A 27410-nucleotide genomic window follows, 5' to 3' on the forward strand; every position below is an offset into this window, starting at 1 on the left:
GACAAATAATGTCACCCTTAGCTGTCCATAGTTGAAAATACATTAGACGATTAGAGTATCAACTGTGATGCCTCATGCTGGCATAATTTTCATGAAACGCATTCGCATGTATTTTCAAAAATGAAGACTGTTTCTTATATTTCATTTCTGTCGGAATTCTCTGCCGTTATCGATAAAAGAGACGTACTATATGTATATTTACCCATATTTACTATTATATACTCATTGTTTACAACAGCAATGCATTCATGAGGAAATAGCTATCGTAACAATTTGTTTAAAAAGGGGGGAAAATGTCTCATTTCTTGCATGTATATTGAATACATTTTTAATAACATGATTGTGCATATGACGATGATAGTTTTAAAATGACTTGTTCTCAATCTGACTAAAGTACAGACCTATATTATTATATATATATAATAATATAGGTCTGTACATTAGTCAGATTGACTTGTTCTAAGTTGGGAACTTTTATCTGAAATACATGTACATATATAGTATTATCTTTTTAAACCACAAAGGCACTACTGTATGCTTTGTTGGTATAAAACATGTAGATCTATACCAGTATCTAAAAATCCCTGCCCAATAATATAAGGAAAGAATACAGAAATGTCATGTTTTCGATTCTGACACGTTAAACAGTTGCTGCTAGTATGTAATAAGAGATGAGAATGGCTTGGACAATTTATCCCGTCCTTTTAAATCTGCGAGTTCTATAACTGTCAGACAGTGTATTACATTGGCACCGACTTTCTCCATCAGATCGCAGGCTGCCTTCATCGTTCCTACAATGTAGAAAATCGTAACAAGATCAAATTTTCCTTTTGAACAGTTTAATGAAACCCCTGAAAAAAGATACATAGTCAATTTAATTAAAATTGTCAGTAGATAAGAAAAACCTTTATTTATTTTTTACACTATTTCCATAGAATTTGGGATAAAATTTTAAAAAACTTATGGTAAAAGAAATTGGCCAATTAATTAATGCAATGAAACAAAGACCTTTTGAAATTCTAAACAGATTTGAACATTCAAAAGTACAGGTAACTACTAATTTCAGGACAATCATTTAGACCAGAATCCTCTTCTCGGTATTTAAAACTAGAACTGTCCTAATGGAACTAATACCCCCTGCAGGGCAAATTAGAAACTTGAAACTATCAACAAAATTTGGGATAAAATCTTCAAAATTTATGGTAAAAATTAGATGTGGTGGCACGAACAAATACCCCCACATGCAGTAAAATAAAATGTAGAGAATCCATCAAAGTGTAGCATTCAATGTAGTTACATATTCTGATTTTATGTTACATGCATTTAGTACAATGAAAAACTCAACAACAATTCTTTATATGTTTTAACAACCATAAATTGCATTAATTTTTCTGTGTTAAAGGGGCACAACTCCACAAAAAATCAATAAACAGGAACAAAACTTAGAATTGATCTGTAACTCATCAATATATACATCTACATGCAAAAAATCAGTTCAATATCTCGAGGCATTTTTAAAAAAGTCTGGAAAACTGGTCATAACAGTAATTTTTCTAAGTTGAAAGGGCACAGTTCCATCAAAATTCAACGAACCAGAACAATAAAACTAGCTAAGACTCAGTCTCTAACTCATCAATATACACCTGCATACAAAAAAATAAAATCAATACTCAAGGCATGTAGAAAAGGTCCAGAAAACTGGGTGTCTGGGGAAGGACAGACATTAGGGTAAAACTATATGCCCTGACCTCTTTGTGGCGGCCGGGGTCATAAAAATCAGGCAAAACAAACAGATTTGAACATTCCACAGTATAACTACTTATAATTCACAATAATTTTTTAATTTCAAATATAATAAGAGCAGTCCACATCCTGTAGGTAGCCTGGGTGTCAAGATTTGAACAAGTGAATCTACATTACAATGCAATACTTGCTGTATATTGTATGGACCCAATTTGTATAATACATGTAAATGGTACTGTCACAATATGCCCCCCACAGTAATGGGTCACTAGGGTAGTATTGTAGTTTTCTTAGGCCAGGAGTTGTAGTACTTTACTCAAAAGTAGTATATCCGCCATCATCAAGCTGTGACGTACTTTCTTTTGCACCGTATTAATAAAATGTCAGACTGGTCTAACTTAAAAATTGTGACAGAAGGCACATTAAGTAGATAGACAAACGAAGATTTCTTTTTGTAAAATATTTCCCTAAAATATTTGAAATTCAACAATTTGTAATTTCTTCAAATATCAAAGAAAATTGTTGACTCTGAGACTTAAAATCCTTGCAATATGCACATTTTCAAGTTTTTTACCAAGACTTTAGCTTTAAAACTGTGGGAGGAGTTTCTGGTAAATGGACTTAAACCAAGTAATCACTAAATTTGTAATGTTTCCTCAAAACTGACAAAGTTTAACAATGTTTAATTTTCTCAAAAATTGAAGAAAATCAAAATCCTTGCAACATACACATCTTCAATATACCCTTACAATCACTCTGTAAAATAAGAAAGTCTTCACTTGAAAACTGTGAGTGGAGTTAGATGGACAAATCATATACACCCCATATAACATTAAAGAACCGATTGTATACATAAAAAGGCCCAAAAATTTTGTCCCTATAAAATGTGTCTGAAATTAACCTTGATCAGCATTTTAAGAAAGTAAAATATATGCCAGGTATACTATATCAACAAAATCAGAATGATATTCCTAATTGGATAGCATTATGACATCATAAATAAGACATTTCCCGCCTTTTTCTCAAAATAAGCCTGAAAACTGTCAAATGTCATACAGATTATTGCTTAGGAAAAGATGTGCGCATTTGTCGAGCAAAATGAAAATGATATATATTGTGCATTATTTAAGATGAATAACATGCTTGAATATGAATATGCTCGATGCATGCGCTGTATGTTTTCTGAAAGGAAAACCACCTGAATTTGTGGATATTTTCATAGGAAATGGCATTTTTGCAATTTTATGCCAACTTCAAGCTCTCGTCATATGACACGAATCATTTTGTTGATCAAACTGAGCAAATTTTGGGTTTGCTAATCTATTCCTTATTTGAACGTCAGGGTTTGAGCTCCAAGTGAAATCATTGATATTGTGGGCCAGAAGACTTTAGAAACTGTACCTACTTCTTTCAAATAAAGGGGCAAAACTCCAGCAAGAGCGGTCAAAATGGATCAAAATTGCAACATGATCTAGAGTCTAGAGTGATCCACAAAAAAGCTACATTGCAAGTTTCAGCTTGATATGTGACAGAGAAATGAAAATAGAAACAGAAAACTCTGTACGGACAGACATTGCTGTACCATAATACGTTTCATCTAATGACAGGCATATAAAAAGCCTTTTCACTACATTTCTAAGTTTGATCCCTATTTTGGCTCCATTGTGACTCCCGAGACTAATAGAATCCTTCATTAGTAGGAGTGTGGGATAAGGAAACTCCACGAGGGGACAAAATTTGCAGTCTAGGACGAGGCTAATGCCACTATATGTCAAGTCCTAGACAACGAATCAAATTGTTCCAGAGGCTGAATTTCCCTATCCCACATGAGTAAATAATTTTTGAAGGATTATTTTTTTCACATTTTACCTACAGTTTAGTGCATAAATTTAGGAACTTTGAGAAAATTCTAAATTATCAAAATCTTCATTTGAACTTTGATGTAAATACTAATTAGATAGGCAGAAAGAGTATACGCGAAAATGGTTTATACTAAAAGTGTAAACTAAAAAAAAAGGTTGTCCACCAGAAAGCTATCCTACATTAAAATTTAAAAATAACAATGCAAAATATTTTTACTTCACCATGTAACGTAATCTTCACCATGCAATTGTAAATCATAGAAAATATGACATCACAATCAAATGACGTACTAGCAGCGGTGCGAGACAGAAAAATCTCACATGGCTGTTGCACATGGGTAAAGTCGATCTTACACTGGTGAGAATATGATCATCTACTGTACACTACATGGTTAAGGACTCTCACATACGTTTGTCACATCTGACTTAGTAGCTGTTTAAAAGATTTTTAATAACCCCATCTATCCTATTTTCAGTATACTTCCAATTATTCCCCATGTCATGGTGCATTGCCCTAAGTCACTTGAAAATTTGAATTCCCTTTACATTGAGTCAAGTTTCGTAGAAATTAAGTATTTCTTAGAAAGAAATCAACAAATGGATACTCAACAAATTTCCATCCAAAAAGTTTGCTAAAATTATTTGTCCATGTAGATGAATTCAAATACAGGAGGACTCAATGGGACTGAGAAAAAACTTCTAAATATCTGAAGATCTCAAATATCGAGGGTAAAATACTTAAAGAATAAGTGGTTCAGACTTCCGAATCACTTCGACATATCCATGGTATTCAAGCTATTGGTGTTTGAAATACCGAAGTTCAACAGTAATTGATAATATGTCAATTAGATATATTTTCTGTATGTTTTGGAGGAATTAAACTATTAAGAACTCACCCCCTGTGGCGAGAAGATCATCAATAATGACGACAGATTGTCCAGGCTTAAAGGCTTCCCTCTGAACCTCGAAAACGTCCTACAGAAAAACAAAACCCAGCACATTAACAATGAGTAATCTTTTGATCAGAATAATGAATAGCATTGATTACCTATACAAGTTTCACTGAGTGGCTGTATTGTATCATATTCAAAGCACAGTGAATATTTCATGGATAAAATTCAGATTGCCAGAATGACTATACTACTCTTATAAAATACATGTATAATGACTGTTACATGCCCAATGTATAGAATTTCTGCTATAGTGTTTGTGTTTTGTAATGTGTTTAACATCATATTAAAGTGGATTTTACACATGCAGCTGTAAAAAAAAAATTGAAGAGCCATTTGGTTTTCACTTTAGCTAAAGATGAAGAAATCTGTGGAGTGACACTATTCTAACACACATGTACAATTGTTAGATGATGATATTAATGTGTCTATAAAGATGTCTGTATATAATATTATTAGTATAACCAACGTCATAACTTATCTACAGAAACAAGTGCCTGTGGTAGGGAGGTAAAGAGACAGATCTTAATAACCTGTAAGATTGAGAAATAAATACAATTAGCCTTGCAGGTAAAGGATTTTAAATAGTCCCTTCCATTGTCCTTGGCCTTTTATGTGACCTTCAATTAGCCTGTTGGTACTCTGATCTTTATGCGAGATACCATTCCTGAACATTTGATAAATGTAGCTTGAGGACATAGGATATCCCATTAAATTTTTAAGACTTTCTGTATTTGCTTTCAACAAGAATAGTATGGAATCATTGAATCGAATGAAGTCATTTGGTCATCATGCAAGATAACCCATAAAGAAACTTTTGCTTACACCAAACCACTCCCGTGGGGATCCGGGTTAGAATAGGTCCTCAGTACTCCCTTACTTGTTGTAAGAGGTTACTAGATGGGGTGGTCCTTTTGATAAAACTGCAGAAACCAAGGCCCCATGTCACAGCAGGTGTGACATGATAAAGATCCATCTTTGCTCAAAGGCTAGCTGTAAGTGCCGAGCATAGGCCTAAATTTTGCAGCCCTTCAACAGCAATGGTGACGTCTCCATACACGAGTTAAAATTTTTCGAGCGGAACATTAAACAATATACATCCAACCAACCCAACCACAAAGCATCACACATATATCTGTCTTGCTGATCATCAATGTTGGAACCTAGCCTCTTTGGAGGAAGGTCTTTTGGTCGGACAAAAGTAAATTTTTGCTACATACCACAGATGGACGAATTCATGTATGGCGGCAACCTAGAACTGCATATTATGTACATGTATGCTGAATAAAATGTTGTTTGAGATGATTTCTTTTGATGGTGGATCAGTAATGGTGTGGGGCTGTGTTTATGATGACTGTAAGCAGGATATTATTTACAGTAAATAGGGACATTCTTGTTGCATGTGTTTTATGCCCCAAAGATTTTTGAACAGGAAGTGATCATACGTTGAAAATGGCCCCACAGATTTAAGACCCTAAATGATATTAAATGACAAATTTGGCCTTGCCCTGAAGTCTGAACTAGCCTAGAAATTTATAATTTAGGCAAAATGCTCGCTGATCTTTCTGCAGTCAGGTTTTTTTTTGGTGTCAAAGAAAAGTCTAGGAACAAGAGTTTAAAACATTGCAGACATTAACACTAAACGTCCTACCAAACGGCTGAATCCCTGCTCCAGGGGTTATAAAACTTACAATATTGATAAAAGGACTTCGTGCTCTGCATATATAACTATGAATTCACTATTCAGTTTCCTTTCAGATGCATGGAACTAGAGAGGAGTTTTAATAATTTTCAAATTTTGGCAATTTTTACCCTGCTCTGATGGCTTCTAAATTGCGAAAGGTCATGAAATTTACAATTTCTATTCCTCTAACCCCAAAGGGGCTTTACATCAATTTGAAAAGAATTGGTTAAGGAGTTATCAATTAAGAAGTTAAAAGTGTGCAATTGTTAATTAATGCATGATGAACTGTGAGACAGGTCTGACCATCACCTAAGTGACCCAGCATCAGGTGACCTAAAAATTAAACACAGTGTGCTATATCGTATAAGCAGAATTTTTAGCATGCCAAGGATTTAATATTGTCATCATTAGCGAGAGAGCTGAGATCACTGAAATTGAATATCGTTAAAAAAATTTCCATCTCGGAGGCAATAGTTATCTTTCCTGGAATTATAAAGTCACTAAAATTAACTCTTGCTACTGGTAAGTATATTTACCAATTTTTATGGGAAAATCGCTAAATTTGTGTCTGCAGACATATTGTATAAAGAGTTACACTTACAAACATCTGTTCTTTATGACAAGTCATGAAATATGTCAAACATTCACTGTGCACAATAAAACAAAGAACATATCTAGTAATCGCAGACTTGATTACCGTTCCATATTCCAGTGAATATTCCACAGTTTCTGTCTCCCCTGGCAATTTTCCTTTCTTCCGCACGGGAACAAAGCTGCAGTTTAGTCTTTGAGCGAGAATGGGTCCGAACAGAAATCCTCTCGCTTCCAAGCCGATTATTATCTGTACACCAGGGGCTTTTTCCTTTATGTGTTCAAACAACGCATCCATAAGATCTTTGAATACATCAGGATTTCTCAAAACTGGAAAAATGTCCCTAAAGAAATATAGTGGCAAGAGTGTCATAAATATAATTCACAAAAAAGTATCACCTATATTTATATTGTCCTCCTGGGTTTAAGTGTTAATTACTTCTTAATTAATTGTCATCTCTACAAATTCAACTGTGGTACATGTATGATTAAAATGTACATGCATGTTTGCCTTTTATTGATGCTTGTTGACAGTTGCTGCAATCAAATATACTTGTGAATTTCAATCAGCCAAGCACATTAATCAATCCCTGAACAAAAATCTGTGATCAGATTTATAAAAGCAACCAAAGCTATGAAAGAGATAACAAATATTGATCAATTTCATAAATCATACAAGAATACAAAATTAAGAGTAGCGCAAGCAAGGACCCATGGACAACCAGAGGTGGGATTAGGTGCCTAGGAGGAGTAAGCATCCCTTGTTCACCAATCATACCCGCCTTGAGACCTACATCTTCATCAGGTTAACGGAGTTATCGGTAGTCAAAACCAGTATGTAACAAATGGCCAAACAATTGCTATTAGACAGCATTCAACCTACTGGTATTTACAAATTAGATCATTACAACCATAGAATTTGTGAAATACTGACTTTAAACAATACATTTGTTGTATGTTAAAACCTCTGTAACATCAACATCTTAATCATATGCTGAACATGCTTTTACATATCCAGTCAGTTGAGAGACATAAACACCGCTAGCAGGTGATAATGGAATATTGTTACATAAATGTTGGATTAAGTTGATGATGGAAAAGCTGAAGTTATCCCCTTTTTCAAAAGTTGAGTTGTTATGTATGAATGAAAATCATAACCCCCAATTGGATATTAAAAGATTTTTTGTTTTTAATGCCCCTTCAAGAATTTTTCACTCGTATTGAGATGAGGTGATCAAGTATCACAAATTTTGATCTTATAATAGCAAAGCACTTGAAGTCTATAAATGTCAATACCTGCTGCGACATGGGACTTCCGTTTTTAAGGTCATATCCAAAAGACCCATGATACTGACACTTCTAAATGCCAAGCATTTGGCGAAACAGCAACAACTACGTATGTTTACGTCTTAGGTTTGACGTGCAGTCATGGCACAAATGGGGCTCAATATCACGACCTCCTGGTTATAAAGCGATGTTTTACCAAGTAACATTAAAAGAATATATATAAACAACTATTTGTATGTAAAATTTTAGATATGGTATGTCATGAGCAACAAAATATTTAACAAGAAATGATAAGAATTTCATGTGTTCATTTACTCCCGAATATTCATTTATACTTACTTGGTTTATATATAATTTGAATTCAGGTGATAAAACTGAATATGAGAAACTGTGTACATTTACTTACAGTGATAGGCATGTGTCCCAACCTGCGTGTATTAAAGGGAAAGGCAACCCTAACCACATATTTGCTTTTATGAATAAAGTATTACTTACTGATATCATAATTGACAGTCTTTAACAACAAAAATCCTTGCTTAACAATTAAATCAATATTAATCTATCATGTATTTTAAATTACCCACCGCTAAGAGAGTGGCCATTGAAGTTTAATTTATGACGTCACACCATCTATTCCGGTCTATTTCATCAGCAGCACTGTAAACATGACAAGTCACGAACAGTTAAGTTTGGAGCCGTATAGATTTGAGCCTGTTCTTTCCCAAGAAGAAATTGAGAAAAGAAGACGTTCGGTCAAGTCGCAGACAGTAAACGTTCTTCATACAAATGTCTTGAACCTCAATTTGTCATTATGTAAATGATGGATCCAGTTTACGTAGTCTTTTCTTTTCAAATGACTTGGTTGAGTTGGAAATTTCGAGAGAAAAAAACCAAACTTTTTTTCACATCTCCCCTTCGCATTAGTGCAATTAACTGCTTGCCAGGAAGGCATCAACCTATTTATTCGTAAGATCTACCACATGCACATCTTTGATGATCTCACAGTGGGGGTATTTTTTTAAAGGGCTTATTTTGGACTTTATGGGTATGCAAGACGTTGTTGACATGCATTAGAAATATTTTCAAGAAAAAAATAATTAAATCAACTCATGTAGCTTATTCGGAGGGGGAGGGGTGTGTGTGTGCTGTACCCAAGCACCTGAGGATGATCTTAGAATCTCATCAAAACCGGAACAGACGGTGTGACATCAAAATTATTGATTTTTGTGGTCTTGAATACAAAAGAGTTATACACATCATGGCAGCCTCTATAGATCGCGGGAATTTCAATTTTTTATGTTTTCAAATTAGTACTGAAGCTTATCTAGGCCATATATCAAGAGAATTGTATGACAAATCTTTATCATATGATTAATCCTATCATTTATCATGTAAAAATCTTTTGGGTTGCCTTTCCCTTAATTAACCAATTTCTTTCATGCCTTACTTAAGAGTACAACTGTACAAGCGTTCTTTAAAGGAAAATCATTCGAACATAATATGTACATCTCAAAATTTGTATATTAAATTGGTGATTAGAGGGCTTAATTGAACATCACATCATGTAACATTTTTTGCTTATGGTATATGTGTAATGAACTATTGTGTTAATATAATATGTCTCCCTGTCCTCCACAGGCCCTTGATTGGAATACATCAGTATTCATTCACAATAAATAATTATATTAGATAAACATGTAGTTTGATACAATGAAGAACGTTCTCTAATAACTTGTAGTGAATTACACATTCAATGAAAAATCTTAATTTATGACCAAAATGGTCCGCCATAGCTTTATCCACTCTGCCAGAATCGAAAAAATATGTATTTTTGATATATCTTACTGAAATAAAATTCCTGGCTTTGGAAAATCGGGATGGCCTTTAATAAGAGATTTCACTTTCGAAATCCTGCTGTCTGTCATATTTGTAGACGTGAGAGCTCGCAAACAAGGATGCAATGCGACGCGTCCTAGATAATCCAAACTAGGTCTTATAAGTACAAGGTTCCATTGGGGACATTACAGTCCGCGGTCACATCGATATCATATGAACTTTTTTCGCTAGTGACGAATTTATGATTAAGACATGATAAGATAAAACAATTTCGTTGGGGGAGAATAGAAGTCTACATTCTAAATAAGCAACACGGAAATCATTGATTGTTTGTACGAAATTTACAGTTTTTTTCCCCTTTATATTTTACGATTATCCTTTACAATATGAATTTTAAAGTCACTTTTAAATTTATTAGGTTATCGTTATCTATGATTAAATATTCCTTAAGCACCATGAAAATCTTTCCCGTCGTAATGATTTACAATAATTCTTATTGTATAGCATTGGATATTTATAGTTGGGAAGCGATTTGCATCGCCACCTCTGAAGAAATCTAACTCAGAACAATGTTTCTAGCAATGAAATTCAATGACTTAAATCATGTTGTAATTCTACACTGATGTCAAAACAATTAAAGTAGAAAAAGTGACCAAAGACTGAAAGAGACACTCCTGTCTAGTCCTGGGAAGGTATTTATTAGATTTTAAAGTGTTTTTTTTTTAATTTACAAGGATTCTTGAACTTTTTGTAATACGTCGCAGTTGTATCAAGACTGCATTCATCCTCTGGCCTGGCCTAATTGCGCATTCTTTGTTTTATATTCTTGATAAAGAACACAATTTATGCATGAGTTCGTCCAGGACGCTGAATTCCTTAATTGATAAACTTGCTCCAATACTGCAGTAGATGATGTACATGGAGTCTGAAATATTACGATATCTTGATTCAATTATTCAACAGACCAACCATTCTGACATCATAAAACAAATGATTCACACCACACATTCATTGAGGGAAAGGATGGTCAATGAAAATTTTACATTTCCCACCTTTTTTTTTTTTTTTTTTACAGTGAATGACCCACTTAACATTAACATGTATCAAGCTTGTGGCCTCCTGGACCGAGAGCTTAAAATAATTTCCAGCAGGGGAAACTGCTCTGATTTCTTGCCATATTCATGTATGTAGTCCAAAGACTCTTACCTATGTAGCTAATATGTTTTACGGCGTGACCGTATTTGAGGGCGAAGCAAAAAAAATTTGGCATTAGTATCTATATCCAAAACAGAACAAAAACAACCCGAAGTTAGCAGGATTTGATCCGCCTATATATTGAACGCGGGAAATATAACGCAACTGATGTAAACAGTACATTGTGACGTCATATTCAGCGTCGTATTTTAGCAAATTTACAAACAGCGTCTGAACCACAACAGCAAACATGGCGTTAATGGTGGAGTGATTATATATGATTAAGAAAATAAGATTTACATGCTTTTACGAATTTTTGTAACATCTCAGAACGACGTGAACTAGGGTAGACGAGATTCAAAATGGAGAAATACATGTCCACGCGATAGTATTCGAATCGACGCCATTAGTACCAAACTTTTCAAGTTCCATAGGTATGGTTTAATTTTTCATTATTTTCCTATATTTTCCTTTTAAACATGTATATACGTGTTACCTATAGGGAGAGCTCCGCTCTCACGGCCCTTCGGGCCGTGAGAGGGCTTCACCCTCTATTAATTTATTTAAACCTACTTAAAGTAGCTACCTCTACCTACTTTTATCTGTTTTTAAGAATATAAATGAATAAGAATTGTGACGCATCTTTAAAACAGGTCAGTTGTTTTATGTATCATGTTTTGCATGTGCACCGCCAAATTTGAAGTGTAAATTTGAATACTTTAAGAGGGTAGAGAATGCAGAGGAAATGCATGAAAAATTGCCCCATTAAATAATGTAAAAATGCATGAAGGTTAACTTTAAAATTAATACAGATTTGTAAGACATTCTAGACTTCATATCACATAGCTTTGATCCTAAGCTCCTAGAAAATGGAACGGGGTGTAGTTAATGATGCAAATTTGAAAGGCTAGAAAGTAATCATTTTTGTCCAATATTTTTGTGGTATTCATTGTCAGTGTAAGTGAATCAAGAAATTTGGTACACACCATATTGTGCCGTTCCTGTGTTTGGCCACAAAATGCAAGTAAAGGGAAAAAGTAGGTAAAATTAGCTACCTGGAGTAGGTTTAAATACCTAGGTAGCTATAAGTAGCTACATAGGTAGAAATAGTCTTTGGACGGGACCTGATTAAAATAACATATACTTTACTGCTGCCTTTTATAAATTCTAGAACTTCAGTTATTTCTAGATATATATTGATTGTATACACCGACCCACCCCCTTCCCCTACTGAAATGAAGGGTGTCATATCTTGGCAACTGAATATAAAAATGATGAATAAAATCAGATTTTTTAAATGCTGATAATGATATTTTGATGCAACCCGCATTTCAGAGTTGATGTTGCTACTATTTTTTTTAATATAAATTTTGGAAGTATTCATATTTTTTTGTTTTAATTTACAGATTATGTTACTTTGATGTAGAAGATAATATGACAAGATCATGTGCAGAATGACATTGTGAAATTTAATAAATACAAAACTATGAGCCAGAAAATGAAATCTGGTTCTTCTAAAGGAGATGTGTCCTATGTCAGAGCAACAGGTGCTTCCCCCCAGCTCCCCATGGCACCCTCTCCCTCTCTGATGAGAGACGGCAGTCACACCCCAGTGTCACAGATGTCCAGCATGGATAATGACTGGGATGACCGAGACGAGATTCGTCAGCGTGAGCTAGAGGAAGCTAGAGGTCGAGTGTCACAAATGGAGAAAACGATGAGGTGGTGGTCAGACTGCACAGCAAACTGGCGGGAAAAATGGAGCAAGGTCAGGAACGAGAGGAACAAAGCCCGGGAGGAGAATCGTCAACTTCGTGCTAAACTGGAACAGCTTGTAAAAGAGTGCACCGTTCTGAACAGAGAAAAGCAAGAAATCCTAACGGAAAATACCAAACTGAAGAAAGCACACCCAGGGGGGACAACAGAAGGTGTTAAAAAAGAAGTGGAAAATAAAGAGAGTAAATCTGCTGAAAGTGAAAAGAACTTTGAGGAAAAAGAAGTCAGTGTGCAGATGGAGAATATGAATCAGGAGGAAGGAAGCATAGTAGAGGAAAAAGTGACCCTGTTTGAACTGAAACTTGATGAAGCACAGAAAACTCTTCTTGCTGAGAGGGGGTGAGAGTTGTTCTAATGTTTATTTAGATTAAAGTTTGTACAAATGTGTCACTTGAAAACTCATATTGCAGTAATACTCTTGCACTTGTGGTGTTTTTAGTTACCGAAGTCAAAGATGACTTTTGAAATTTTAACAGGGACAAAACATCACTCATGAAGACCATTGAAAAGCTGCAGATGGACCTTGGTGCCATGAAGCAGAAATATGAGGATAGCAAAAGATCAAAGCAGGATGTGCTGCTTGAGGTATGATAGAGATATGCATGCAAGGAATTATCACATACTGTAAGTTTCTAATTATACACAAGGACTTATCACATACTGTAAGTTTCTAATTATACACAAGGAATTATCACATACTGTAAGTTTCTAATTATACACAAGGAATTTCATACTGTAAGTTTCTAATTATACACAAGGAATTATCACATACTGTAAGTTTCTAATTATACACAAGGAATTATCACATACTGTAAGTTTCTAATTATACACAAGAAATTATCACATACTGTAAGTTTCTAATTATACACAAGGAATTATCACATACTGTTAGTTTCTAAATATACACAAGAAATTATCACATACTGTAAGTTTCTAATTATACACAAGGAATTATCTAGCTGCAATAATGTAGCCCTGTCCAATTTTTTTTTATTCTGACGTTTTCGTCAAAATAAAAAAATCAGAGAGGGCTACATTATTGCAGCTAGGAATTATCACATACTGTGAGTTTCTAATTATACGCTGGGAATTTATTATCACGTAATTTCACAAGAAGCGTCACTCGCAAAATAAAACTACTTGCCTTTATTTTTATGTTGTTAAAATACATGTTAAAACTCTTGATGAATAGACCATTTACAAATTCATGTTTATGCGATTTGACATTCAGGAGGCATTTCACGATATTATGTACTTACGTAAAATAAGGAATCCACAGTATATAAGATGGAAACCGAAACTGAATGGCCAAAGATTTTAGTTTCATATGTATGATGCAGCAATAGAGGTCCTAAAAAGCTAAACTTATTTGTTTACCATTTGATGCATGTAGATATAGATATACCTTTTAAATTGATTTATCAAATGTTATAAGATATTGAAAATTATTTCACAGATTGCTAAACTAAAAGAGGACCACCGAGGAGAAATTGATCGCCTTATCAAAGATGTTGATGAGGAAATGAATAATAAGTCTATGGTAGACAGAAAACTGAATGAAGTCAGAAAGGAGGTAAGGTGGATTTAATGAGGTTGGCAGAAACATTTAACCATTGTAAGAAGTTATTTCTCAAAGTATGATTTATTGTCCCCCACCACAATGCGGAGGACATGGAAATACTGGGTCTGTGTGTCCGTCCCACTTGACTTTGTGGACGCAACTCCTCTGAAACCGCTAAACAGATTTTGTTCAAATTTTGTAGGATTGTTAGTCACCATATGTAGTTGATCATTTTGCGCCGTCATTTGATTTGACGAATTTTACAGAAGCTTTGGGACTTTGTTGAATTTGTACATGCTAGAGTACCCGCAACATTATTCTTGACATTCCTATCGTGCATGTATCCTATCGTATTGTGCGTGTATCCTATCCTATCGTGTATCAGGTTTTCCGTTTTCTATCGTGTTTTGTGTTTATCTGGTGTATCGTGTATCGTGTTTTGCGTGTATCAGGTTTTCCGTTTATCGTGAAAATCGTTTATCATGTAGCTTCGGAAACTATCGGGATTGTATATTAAATCTAATGAAAAAGTACGATACCTTCTGAAAGCTTTATTCGTTTTGTTAAAGAAGCTATTTTTAGGAATCAAGGAAAGACACTATATTTGAAGGAGAACATAAAGCTGTCGATTTCAAGGCAGAAAAAGAGTTATTTGTCTGTCCAGAGAGAGGGTGAAAATTTCATTCAAAGTAGTCTGGAAAGTAGGCAGTGGTTTGCTGAGCAAACCGAGGGCATTAAATCTGAAAGCTCCATAATCTGGAGTTCACAAACATTTCCTTGTCTAGAAAGAATTATTTGTAATTAACACTAACAGAGAAATAGGAAGTTCCGATTTGAAAGAGAAAATCAGTAAATTACATTGGTTATTACATATATTTTAATAATGGTTCTTTTTCTTCCAATATTTTTCCCACCTATATTCTACTTATATACCAACTACTGAACTTGTGCGCATCCTCATATCTGATTTTGTGTACCACCCGTGTTTTGACTGCAAACATTCTCAGGGACATTGTATTTCACACATTTTGAAGATTAAGTTTTAAAAGGGTGCAAGGGTGTTGCATCTCACAAAATTCTGCTCGACTGGGCATGATTCAGCTGTCAGCGTTGTTTTTTGTTTTACTTGTACGTGTACATATGTACCAATAGTCGGACGTGTAGATACTGGAAATTTATGCTGGTTTTGATGATTATTTGAATTTTTTACACACTAAACACAAGCATTTTTAAGCGTTTCAAAATTGCGAATTTAAAACAAGCCGGGTTTTGTTTATGTTGTTTTTAATAGTTTATTTGTTTTTTGTTAACAAAATATTAATTCAAATAAATGTGTTCCAATTACTTATGACTATCAATTATCACTCATAATGTCGAAATATCTAACGTATGAGCATATGGTGTCGTGCAGTTAATTTTTTTAAAGCGGTTGTTATGAAAATAACTATCGTTGTTGAATGAGCGGTGATCTTCAAGCTTGATGCAAAATAAACCCTCCTCGCTACACGCAAAATATTACTTTTTATTTCATATTCAAGATAATAGACATTAGACATTAGAATAAGAGAGGTACTGAAGCATGATATCACTACATTATATCACATTTAGTTGATTCCCTGTATAATCTATATATACATGTATTAAACGTAAGGTGACAATATAAGCTTTAGAATCATTGGCTGAGAAAATTTATATAGATATATAATGAATTCAATACCGTATATATTTTAGTTTTCTGATTATAGCTATGATGGCGTAAATAAAACATAAATAGAATTTTTTAAAAAGTGCGACCGTGGAATAAAGAAATTATATGTTTTAGGTATATAATGAATATTGAAATCTTTCAATATTATTATCAACATAATGTAATAATGTTGTAGATATCAAAATTTCGTTCTGTCTAGTAAATTGTTTCTAAATTTACAACATTTCTATCAGGTTTTCCGTTTATCGTGAAGATCGTTTATCAGGTTTTGCATTTATCAGGTTTACCGTGTATCCTATCGTATCGTGCGTGTATCCTATCCTATCGTACGTGTATCGTGTTCTATCGTTTATCATGTCAAGAATAACATTGTGGGTACTGTACACTATAGGAATACTCTGTTGACTCAACTCCTCAGAAACAGCTTGATGGATTTTGTTCAAATTTTGCAGGATTATTAGTCATAATATGATATAACTAATATGTAGTTAATCATATTTTACCACAATTTTGATTCTACAAATGTTACAGGATTTTTGTGCTTCAACTTTTTTGTGAAGTTGGAGGCTGTACACGGCTACGCGTAACAATCTTGTAGTATCTAAATATTTTAATTAATGTATACTTACCGTAGGAGTGTTCAAGTATCAATCACTATTACATAGTGGCAACATGAAAAAAAAAAAACCCTTTTGAATGAGAAATCTGAAAACAAAGAAAGTATTGCATATTGGGCAATTTCGTTGTTTGGAATATTTGACAAAATTTTTCTTAATAGAACACTTTCGAATGTGTTAGTGTATGTTTTGATGGAATTTTTAGGTCACCTGAGTCACTCAGGTGACCTACTGCTATCAGTTTTCATCTGAAGTTGTGTGTCGGTCATAAACTTATGTACATTTTTGGCTTCCCTTGAATGACTATATACCAATTCCAGCCAATTTAAACACCACATACAGGTGATAAAGGAATATTGCTACACTAATAAGGGAATATTTGACAATGGAGAAGCTGAAGTCATTCCATTTGTCATAAAGTTGAGTTTTTATATCTTACAAAAATTTCTTCATTAAGGAGGGCCAGGCAAACTCTTTACACGTTTATACTGAGTACTCAATCCTCTACCAAAATTGTGAAATTCATAACCTCTGGGTTTAGGGTTCAGGTCCCAGGTAGGGGCTAAGTTGGTCATATATTGAAAATGCATTATATCTATGAATAACTTCTTCACTTTTGGACATTAAGGAGGCAAAATGTTTGCAAAGTTTAATCCAGCTTTTAGATGTTACTACCCTGTTTATATTTAAGGAGAATGTTTGAAAATGCAGTCATCGGCATCCTGGGTAAGGGATGGTGTGTGGGACATCCACAGATTATTATATCTCAGAACAGGCATGTAAACTGATTGACCACTGAATCAGATTCTTAAGAATATTGTAAGACTTTGATTATTATCGAAAATGACTCAGAATATATAAAATGATTTCTGTTAAAATTATCATGATACGCATCGTGAGGTCAGTGCATCATTGCAGCCCTACTGGTAATTACCAGTATATTTTGATGACTTTAATGTCATTATAGGTACTATACCTATTTTTTTCAAAGCTAAAATTTTAAACACTGATAACACTAATTCATGATTGTGCCAAGAATTCCCTAATATACAATTCTGAGTGGAAAATTATGAAAACTGGAAGTTGCTGTAATATGAGTACACGTATAGTATGTTGAATATTAGTCTCTTACCTGCTTTGAGTAGAGATGGATATTAAACATTGAATTAAACAATCTGAGATGGAACTTTGTAGCTTGAGCGGCTCCAGAGGGAAAATGCTGATGAGTGGGGTAAAAGGGAGAGATTAGAGACAGAGAAGCTGGCCTTGGAGAGAGAAAATAAAAAATGTCGAGCACAAATTCGTGACTTGGAAGAGCAGCTAGAAAGCAAAAAACAGCAAAACTCAGCAGTGGTGGACTCGGATGTGAGAGGCCTACAGCAGGAACTGAATGAAAAAGCAAAGGTTAGTAACATCTGTTGTGAAATCTGAGGCAAGAAAATCTGTAGTGAAATCTGAGGCAATGAAATCTGAGTCAATAAAATCTGTAATGAAATCTGAGGCAATAAAATCTGTAGTGAAACTTGAAACAATAAAATCTGTAGTGAAACCTGAGGCAATAAAGTCTGTAGTGAAATATCAGTCAATAAAATATATAGTGAAATCTGAGGCAATAAAATCTGTAATGAAATCTGAGGCAATAAAATCTGTAGTGAAATCTGAGTCAATAGAATCTGTAGTGAAACCTGAGGCAATAAAGTCTGTAGTGAAATATCAGTCAATAAAATATATAGTGAAATCTGAGGCAATAAAATCTGTAATGAAATCTGAGGCAATAAAATCTGTAGTGAAATCTGAGTCAATAGAATCTGTAGTGAAATCTGAGTCAATAGAATCTGTAGTGAAACCTGTGGCAATAAAATTTGTAGTGAAATCTGAGGCAATTAAATATGTAGTGAACTCTGAGGCAATGAAATCTGTAATGACATCTGAGGCAATAAAATCTGTAGTGAAATCTGAGGCAATGAAATATGTAGTGAACTCTGAGGCAATGAAATCTGTAATGACATCTGAGGCAATGAAATCTGTAGTGAAATCTCAGTCAATAAAATATGTAGTGAAATCTGAGGCAATGAAATCTATAATAGAATCTGAGGTAATGAAATATGTAGTGAAATCTGAGGCAATGAAATATGTAGTGAAATCTGAGGCAATGAAATCTGTAGTGACATCTCTAAGGCAATGAAATCTGTAGTGAACCCTGAGGCAAGTGGATTGTGCCATAATCTATGTTTCACAAGTTTAAACTACACTTGATGAACAAAACTTTAATTAATAGTGAATTATAGTTTAGTAATTTACAACTCTAAACTGTGGTTCACGGGTGTTAATTAGTTAAGACTGAAATTATCATTTTACATTATGTTAAAATTGTACACTACTTTAAGAGATGACGAATATGGTTTATCTAATAAATACAGTTTTATAACTCTAAACTTTTAACTACGATTAACTGTTTATTAGTGACATTAAGAAAAACCAACCTTAACACATTCATTCAATAAACCTACATGTACATGTAGTTTTGCATTTCATAAATATAGTTTCGAACATAAAATATAGTTTCATATTTGATAAAACTACATTGTATGTTTATCAGTCATAGACTACAGTTTACAAATCATTAACATAATTAACACTTTTAAACTATAGTTTCCTCCTGATAAACCTTGCTAGTTTAATCGACTGTATTTCTCTCAATTTTTGGATGTCATCATATTATTGATGGGAAAGAGAATAAAGATTTGAAACCAGTAAAGCTCTTTTACTTTGCAAGGATTAGAACTCTAGAAATTTTATTGAGAATCCTCATTTGTATTCCATAACAAGAAATGTGATTGGAACTATGTATTGGGGATTTTTTTAAAGGAATGTCTTCCAAATCAAAAATTACCCAGATTCATAATATAAGATATATCAATTTTAATTGCCAAGATGAATTTAAAACAGAAATGATTATTGATGTATCAAAACAAATATGCATACCAATATTTTTTCCACAAAACCATCTAGGAGTTGATAGATCTCCGTCATACTCACACGAAATTGAAAAAGACTTTCCAAGAAAGACAGACTGATCTTGATCACTCTCGACGAAGAGCAGAGCAGTATGAAATGGAAGTTAAAAAACTCCGGACCAGGATTGAGGAACTGAAGAAAGATCTCGCAAATGCTGAGGATGAGGTATAAAGATAAAGTTTATGTATTATTTGTGGTGTTTTTTCTTTCTTACTAAAATAGACATACAAGTACAAATATTCACAAGACAAATTTCTCATGAATAACAAAGTTTCAGTCACTAATACACAGAGTACAACCGTCTCAATTTCAGTAGCTTTACTGAAAGCACAATTTTTTATGATTTGTCATTGGCATTTCTCTAAATTATTTTCTCAAAATTACTGCCTCATTCTGAAGTGAAAACAATGGTAAAAGACTGAAATAGGCTATTCCTGCTGTCCAATCCCTTTCATTATTTGTGAATAAAATTATTATGAATGAAAACAAAGTGAAAAGAAATGTTAAATTTTATTTATAGTAGGATTACAAAGCACAGAGGTAGGATTAAAAAAAAATATGCTTGATTGATGGTGTGTTTGTGCTGCAGCTACGTTAAGAGATCTAGAGTGAAAAGCAATGAAATGTGTTTTATGGGACACAAATTTCACTTTGAGAGATCGAGAACTTTAATTTGCTTAGTTATATTGAGAAAAAAAATCAGGATCAGGATTTCACCTCATAAGAGTAAGAGCTGTGAGAGATCAAAGTTTGAGCCATCAAGAGCCACCCATACATTTACATGTCTGGGAATTGAACAATCACTGTCTTACATATTTTGAAATCCTGTTAAAATGATTCAGTATGTGCATCTAGAGTGAGGGGGGGGGGGGGGGGGGGGGGTGGGGGTGGGGGGGGGGGGGCAGTGTGTATTATTTTGATAAAAATTGTTCCAAATCTAGTTATATTTTAAAACTCAACATCACCCTTAATAAAAATGTAGCTATTCAGAATAAAATCAGATGTACAAAGAATATATGCAAGGTGAAGATGACGAACAGTGATCAATCTCATAACTCCTATAAGCAATACAAAATAGATAGTTGGGCAAACACGGACCCCTGGACACACCAGAGGTGGGATCAGGTGCCTAGGAGGAGTAAGCATCCCCTGTCGACCGGTCACACCCACCGTGAGCCCTATTTAAAGCCACGTATCAAATTTTTTTGACAATAAATCTTTTTAAAAGAAATTGTAGATTTCACTCTCAACTAGCTTATTATACATGTGTAAACATATTACATATTCTAAAATTTATTTTCTTACCTTCATATATTAACATCTGTTTAATTTTCTCCTTTTATAACATTAAAGGCATTTAGACAACAATCTTAGAAAGGATCAGCCCCCCAAAAAAATTCAGAATAGAAATTTTATGCAACAAATACACAAGTAATGTCGATGTATTTCAGGCTGATAACCAGGCAAATCTCTATCGTAAAGTACAGCGTACAAATGACGAGCTGCAGGAGCAGATTGAGAATTTACAAGTTCAGCTTAATCACACGCAAAGCAGGTATGTTCACTGTTCAGCTTAATCACTCACAGAGAACAGCTTAATCACATACAGATCAGCTTAATCACATACAGAACAGCTTAATCACACACAGAACAGCTTAATCACACAAAGAACAGCTTAATCCAAAACAGAACAGCTTAATCACACACATAACAGCTTAATCACACACACAGAACAGCTTAATCCCATACAGAACAGCTTAACCACACACAGAACAGCTTAATCACACACAGAGCAGCTTAATCACACACACAGAACAGCTTAATCCCATACAGAACAGCTTAATCACACACAGAACAGCTTAATCACACACAGAGCAGCTTAATCACACACACAGAACAGCTTAATCCAATACAGAACAACTTAATCCAATACAGAACAGCTTAATCACACACAGAACAGCTTAATCACATACAGAACAGCTTAATCACACACAGAACAGCTTAATTACACACACAGAACAGCTTAATCCCATACAGAACTGCTTAATCCCATACAGAACAGCTTAATCACACACAGAACAGCTTAATCACACCCACAGAACAGCTTAATCACATACAGAACAGCTTAATCACTCACAGAGAACAGCTTAATCACACATACAGAACAGCTTAATCCCATACAGAACAGCTTAATCACACACAGAACAGCTTAATCCAAAACAGAACAGCTTAATCACACACAGAACAGCTTAATCACACACAAGAGAACAGCTTAATCACACACACAGAACAGCTTAATCACACACAAGAGAACAACTTAATCACACACACAGAACAGCTTAATCACACACACAGAACAGCTTAATCACACACACAGAACAGCTTAATCCCATACACAGAACAGCTTAATCACACATACAGAACAGCTTAATCACACACAAGAGAACAGCTTAATCACACACACAGAACAGCTTAATCACACACACAGAACAGCTTAATCACACACACAGAACAGCTTAATCCCATACACAGAACAGCTTAATCACACACAGAACAGCTTAATCACACACAAGAGAACAGCTTAATCACACACAGAACAGGTATGCAGTGTGATACTTGAGAGGTTTATGATCTGTGAATGAGAGGTACATAGACAGGAGTAAATCAGAAATCATTATAAACAACATATTTGTGCATACTGTAACATTAGAAAGGACTATTTAAGCACTTTTGATTTCTCCAAATCATTTTTGTTTCAGCATATCATGATGTGAAGGATGTTAAATCAAATTTCTTCATGATTTGCTTTTAATGGTGTGGAAGGCAATTTCATTTGATGTTTTTATTTTATATTGTAATTTAAGAAAAATTACCCTACATGGAGTTTGGATCTTTTACAGGTTAAAGAGAAGCAGTCAGACTGGATTAAATGTAATGACTGCCAGTCTGAGATCCCTAGATCCTGCAGATCCCGAAAACAATGACAGCGACGAGGACGACGTTTACTGATGATACAGTCATAAGATTACGGTGCACTCATGAATTTAAGGACTATTGGTACAGGAACTATAAACTGAAAAGTTTCAGTGTTGTCAATTAAACTGCTTTCACTTTCAATTTCTGTGCTCAAAGCACTTGAAATGTGTCCATCAATATACTTGGCTGTAAAAGTGAAGCATGTGCCAATCTCATATTAAAATGAGAATCTTAGATCCTCTCACTTATTTTACGTTGTATGTTACGAACTAGGTGAGCGAATCAAAGGATCTGATTTTGATTTGATTTGAGTCTGTGCCAACCTGATTGACATTCCATGCTCTGAAAGAGAAGATCTTTTGTGTGTGTACAATTTTTGTACCATTCGATTATATACATTATCACATTCACGTTTATTTCAGAGTAATGATCTGACATAACTTTGTCTCATTCTGTGTGCTTTAAGTTATATATGAGGACATTTGGATATTTTTTAAAAGATTGATTTTACAACTGTATTACGGTATATTTTATAGAACACTATCCTTGTCAACATATCTGCTGAAAATTATGTATGGTTGTGCTTAATAGCAGGTTATTTTATTTGTGTACTTGTATTAATCATGAGTTTAATGTGTGTTATATGAATTGATATTTAATATAGTTTTTTATTCATTATCAGAGTTTACATGCACATGCAGTTATGGTATATTATTTTGTATCTTGTTAATTCATATCACTTTCCCCCCCCCAATGTTTATTGTATATGACGTAATTGTTTAATGATGTGCATCAGTCTGACAAACTCTGATCTGTTAAGATGTGTATTTCAATAACATGAGTTTCATGTATTTATTGATTACAAGCAAATCATATTGATCATACATGCATACAGTGAATGTAACTGTACATGTGTTTTAATTGCATGTTTACTAGAGAATTTAGTTTATATAGGGATAGATAAATTAATTGTAGATTTAATCCATTCTCTAAATTGAACTGAAAAGTAGTTTTATATATACCCTATAATGTACATTGTACAAAAATATTTTGAAAATTGGATTTTGTTTTTTGAAAACAAGATTAATCGAAGGGTTGATTAAAAGATTTAGTTTTTCCTGACTAAAAATTTGAATGATGAGAAAAATTATCAATTCAATACCAAATTTCTTTTAACGTTGACTTTTGCATCATAAAAATCGTTATAAATATACATAAGAATCATTTCAAATATACATAAAAATCATTTTTTAATATACATAAAAATCATTTTTAAATATATGCATCATTAGTTTGAAATTGCAATGTGAACTTTTTATTTACTGAAGGGTACAATGACTAACAGCTGTCAGTTTCGTCGTCTCTTTTGCATTAATGCTCATTTTGCAACCATAATCACAAGTTCATCGATTCTTTTTTATTGCAACATGTATTTGAAGTTACCATTGTTTTCCTTTGAAAAAAAAATGTGCAATAAGATTTTTATCAGTAGTGAAAAATCAAAACGTTTGTTGAATTGTATACATCCAAACATTTATTTATTTCATATTGCTTTTCAGACATATAGTTGGGTTTTTTTTGTTGTTTTTTTTAAATTTTTTTATTGACCACATTTTCATTTGGAAATATATTTCAAAATCGAACTGTTGACAGATATACACTTGAACTAAATTGATAGTGTATTGGTAGGGGTGTTACTTTAATTATGATTTATATGATGACAGTTAAACTGGCAGATGTATTTGTTGTTTTGCACCATACATGTATAAATCAAGTTTGAAGGGGAAAAAACACAATAGTTTTGACAAGAAATACTCGTATATATAGTATGATTGTCATCACTCAATTTCATAGTCTATGTTAGGCAACAATGCAGGCATTTGAAATAAACATTGTTCAAAAGAGAAAAATCTTGGGGATTACTTGTATGTCAAGATAGTTACACAAATGTAACATTGCTGCAATTGAAAGGGTGTGTAAAAATCTAGTGGATTGTTGAAGATGGTTACTTACAAACGTATAATTTACACAAACAATTTCCACCCCTACTATGTTCATCCTGTCACCAAAAAAAAATTCACCTTGGTAATATTTCTGGGCCAAATTAAACTGAACTGACGAGACACGTTAAAATACAGCAGTGAGTGGGAAACCACCACAAGTCTTTAAATCTCCCCCAAACCTTATATTGACATTTCCAAGGTTTTTGCTTTTTATATCTTTACCAGTTGAAATGATAGCCATTTCCTCGTGAATGTAAACGATGTGTGTATGAATCTTGATAAGTATAGTATGGCTGTTTTTATGGCTGGGAATATTCCAGAAGAAATGAAAGTAAATTTGAATTTTAAGAATGCATTAGGGCATGAACAGCAATGCTTTGCACCAGTGAACTTTTCATGAAGTGCATTTGTGCTTCATGAATTATGCTGATATAGAGTGCTGCACTTTATGCCCTCATGTATTTTCAAAACTGAAAATACTCATCTAGTGTGTATGTGTATTTTGAATTAATGTAGAGGGGGCCACACACACATGCACACACCTTTTTTGTGATCAAAGAGGACAATGGGCCACCAATCTAATTAAAATTAGATCCTTTGATCCGCTCATGTACATCAATATATGTGAGCGGATCAAAGGATCTAATTTTAATTAGATTGATGGGCCACATCACTCGCATAAGTCACCTTGGCTTTGCTATTGTTCAGCTATTGTGATTTTTAAAAGATTTTTTGCATTTTTATTCACGCGAGAAATTTTGACCCTATATTGTTGCCCCAACTTAGCCCCATAGGGTCATGGTATCAAATAGATGTTTCCTTATATATAAAACTTTCACCTATTGTAGCCCCATCCTATATCTACACTACCTGGGGATGCTTGCATGTCACTAATTGTGGTCCTTTTTTGTTGAGAGGAAGCTTTTTTCTATATAAAACTTTAATCCCCTATTATGGCCCCATCCTAACCACCACCACCCTCCCCCTGGTCGTGATTTGATTATTGAATATACTTCAATCTACACTACACGAGGATGTTTGCTGAATGAATATGAATATTGATGGCCCTGTTATTGAAAAGAGGATTTTTGTATCTATATTCCCATGAAAAACTTTGATACCCTATTATAACCCCACCTTACTGCCAGGGACCACAGTTTGAACAAACTTGAATATGCAATACCTGGGAATACTTGCTTATTGATATGATTAATCATGGGCCTGTTGCTCTTGAGAAGAAGACTTTTATTTTTAATTTATCCTAGCTATATATATCATCATGGGGAAACTTCAATCCCCTATTATTGGTCCCACCCTAACCCAGAGGGCCATAATTTGAATGAACTTTTTTTTTAAAAAACTGCACTATATCGGGAAGCATTCATATAAATTTTCAACTTTTCTGGTCCCCACCCTATTTTCAACTTTTCTGGTCCCCACCCTATTTTCGCCTTTTCTGGTCCCCACCCTATTTTCGCCTTTTCTTGGTTATCTCTCCTTTGTAGGAAGCATGGTCCTTCATTTGAAGAAACTCGAATCCCCTTCACCAAAAGATGCTTTGTGCCAAGTTTGATTAAAAGAAGCCCTGCATGTGGTTCTTCAGACTTTTAAAATAACCCACCGTATTTTCACCTTTTCATAATTATCTCCCCTGTAAAGGGGGCATGACCCTATATTTGAACAAACTTGAATCCCCTTCTCCTAGGGATGATTTGTATTAGGTTTAATTGATATTAGCCCAGTGGTTCTTCAGAAGATCTTTAAACGATGCAACAAATTTTTTATTGATTCTTGCATGATTATCTCCACTTCAAAAAAAGACATCCTAGATCCACCACTGTTGTTTACTGGGAGGTTTTGGGTTTTGTCACATGTTAAGCTTTCACCTGATGCAATTGAAGGAAAAAAACATGTCTTGCTTTGATTTAAATTCACCCAAAGCCACTAACTACTGCTGTATCTTGTAACAAGTTCAGTATAATTTGCCATTCAGGATGAGAGAGAAATTGGTATAAGTATTTAATAGACGGTCAAAATCAGCTGGCCCTTTGTCACCCCCACTAGCCAAAGGTGAATTACTAATGTATTACAGGTGTATCGCTGTCTGTGTTTCAGGGGGAAGGTCAGTGAATTATATATCAGATATGAGCCCCTATTAAAAGTAGATATGCAAAATGTATATTGTATATTTGAAAAGTAAACCTAGGTACTTGTTGATAAAATTATATGGTACTTGTATATTTGCCATTCGGAGTTCTTGACTGATAAAATATTATATGATGGTCAGGATACAGTTTACTCTGAATGTATCTGGATACAGTTTACTTCGGATGTATCTGGATACAGTTTACTCTGGATGTATCGGTACAGTTTACTCCGGATGTATCTGGATACAGTTTACTCCGGATGTATCTGGATACAGTTTACTCAGGATGTATCTGGATTCAGTTTACTCAGAATGTATCTGGATTCAGTTTACTCCGGATGTATATGGATACAGTTTACTCAGGATGTATATGGATACAGTTTACTCCGGGTGTATCTGGATACAGTTTACTCCGGATGTATTTGGATACAGTTTACTCAGGATGTATCTGGATACAG

General features: G+C 34.1%; 2 protein-coding genes across 2 annotated transcripts; one reads left to right on the forward strand and one right to left on the reverse strand.

The window, feature by feature from the left end:
• Window positions 1-189: 189 nt before the first annotated feature.
• Window positions 190-10239, reverse strand: LOC125672931 (adenine phosphoribosyltransferase-like). Its single transcript, XM_048909141.2, has 4 exons — window positions 9963-10239; window positions 6937-7174; window positions 4502-4580; window positions 190-791 (listed from the first exon to the last, which is right to left on the reverse strand). Exons 1-4 carry the CDS (start codon window positions 10040-10042, stop codon window positions 655-657), a joined length of 534 nt encoding a protein of 177 aa, XP_048765098.1. The 5' UTR covers window positions 10043-10239; the 3' UTR covers window positions 190-654.
• Window positions 10240-10497: 258 nt separating this feature from the next.
• On the forward strand, window positions 10498-24713 carry LOC125672923 (coiled-coil domain-containing protein 102A-like). Its single transcript, XM_048909130.2, has 8 exons — window positions 10498-10645; window positions 12554-13262; window positions 13400-13508; window positions 14380-14496; window positions 18004-18213; window positions 19822-19992; window positions 21279-21382; window positions 22728-24713. The coding sequence occupies exons 2-8, from the start codon at window positions 12634-12636 to the stop codon at window positions 22834-22836; spliced, it is 1449 nt and encodes a 482-aa protein (XP_048765087.2). The 5' UTR covers window positions 10498-10645; window positions 12554-12633; the 3' UTR covers window positions 22837-24713.
• The last annotated feature ends 2697 nt before the right edge of the window (window positions 24714-27410 follow it).

The sequence above is a fragment of the Ostrea edulis genome, chromosome 1 (genome assembly GCF_947568905.1).
Source record: "Ostrea edulis chromosome 1, xbOstEdul1.1, whole genome shotgun sequence".
In the NCBI taxonomy this organism is placed as follows: Eukaryota; Metazoa; Mollusca; class Bivalvia; order Ostreida; family Ostreidae; genus Ostrea; species Ostrea edulis.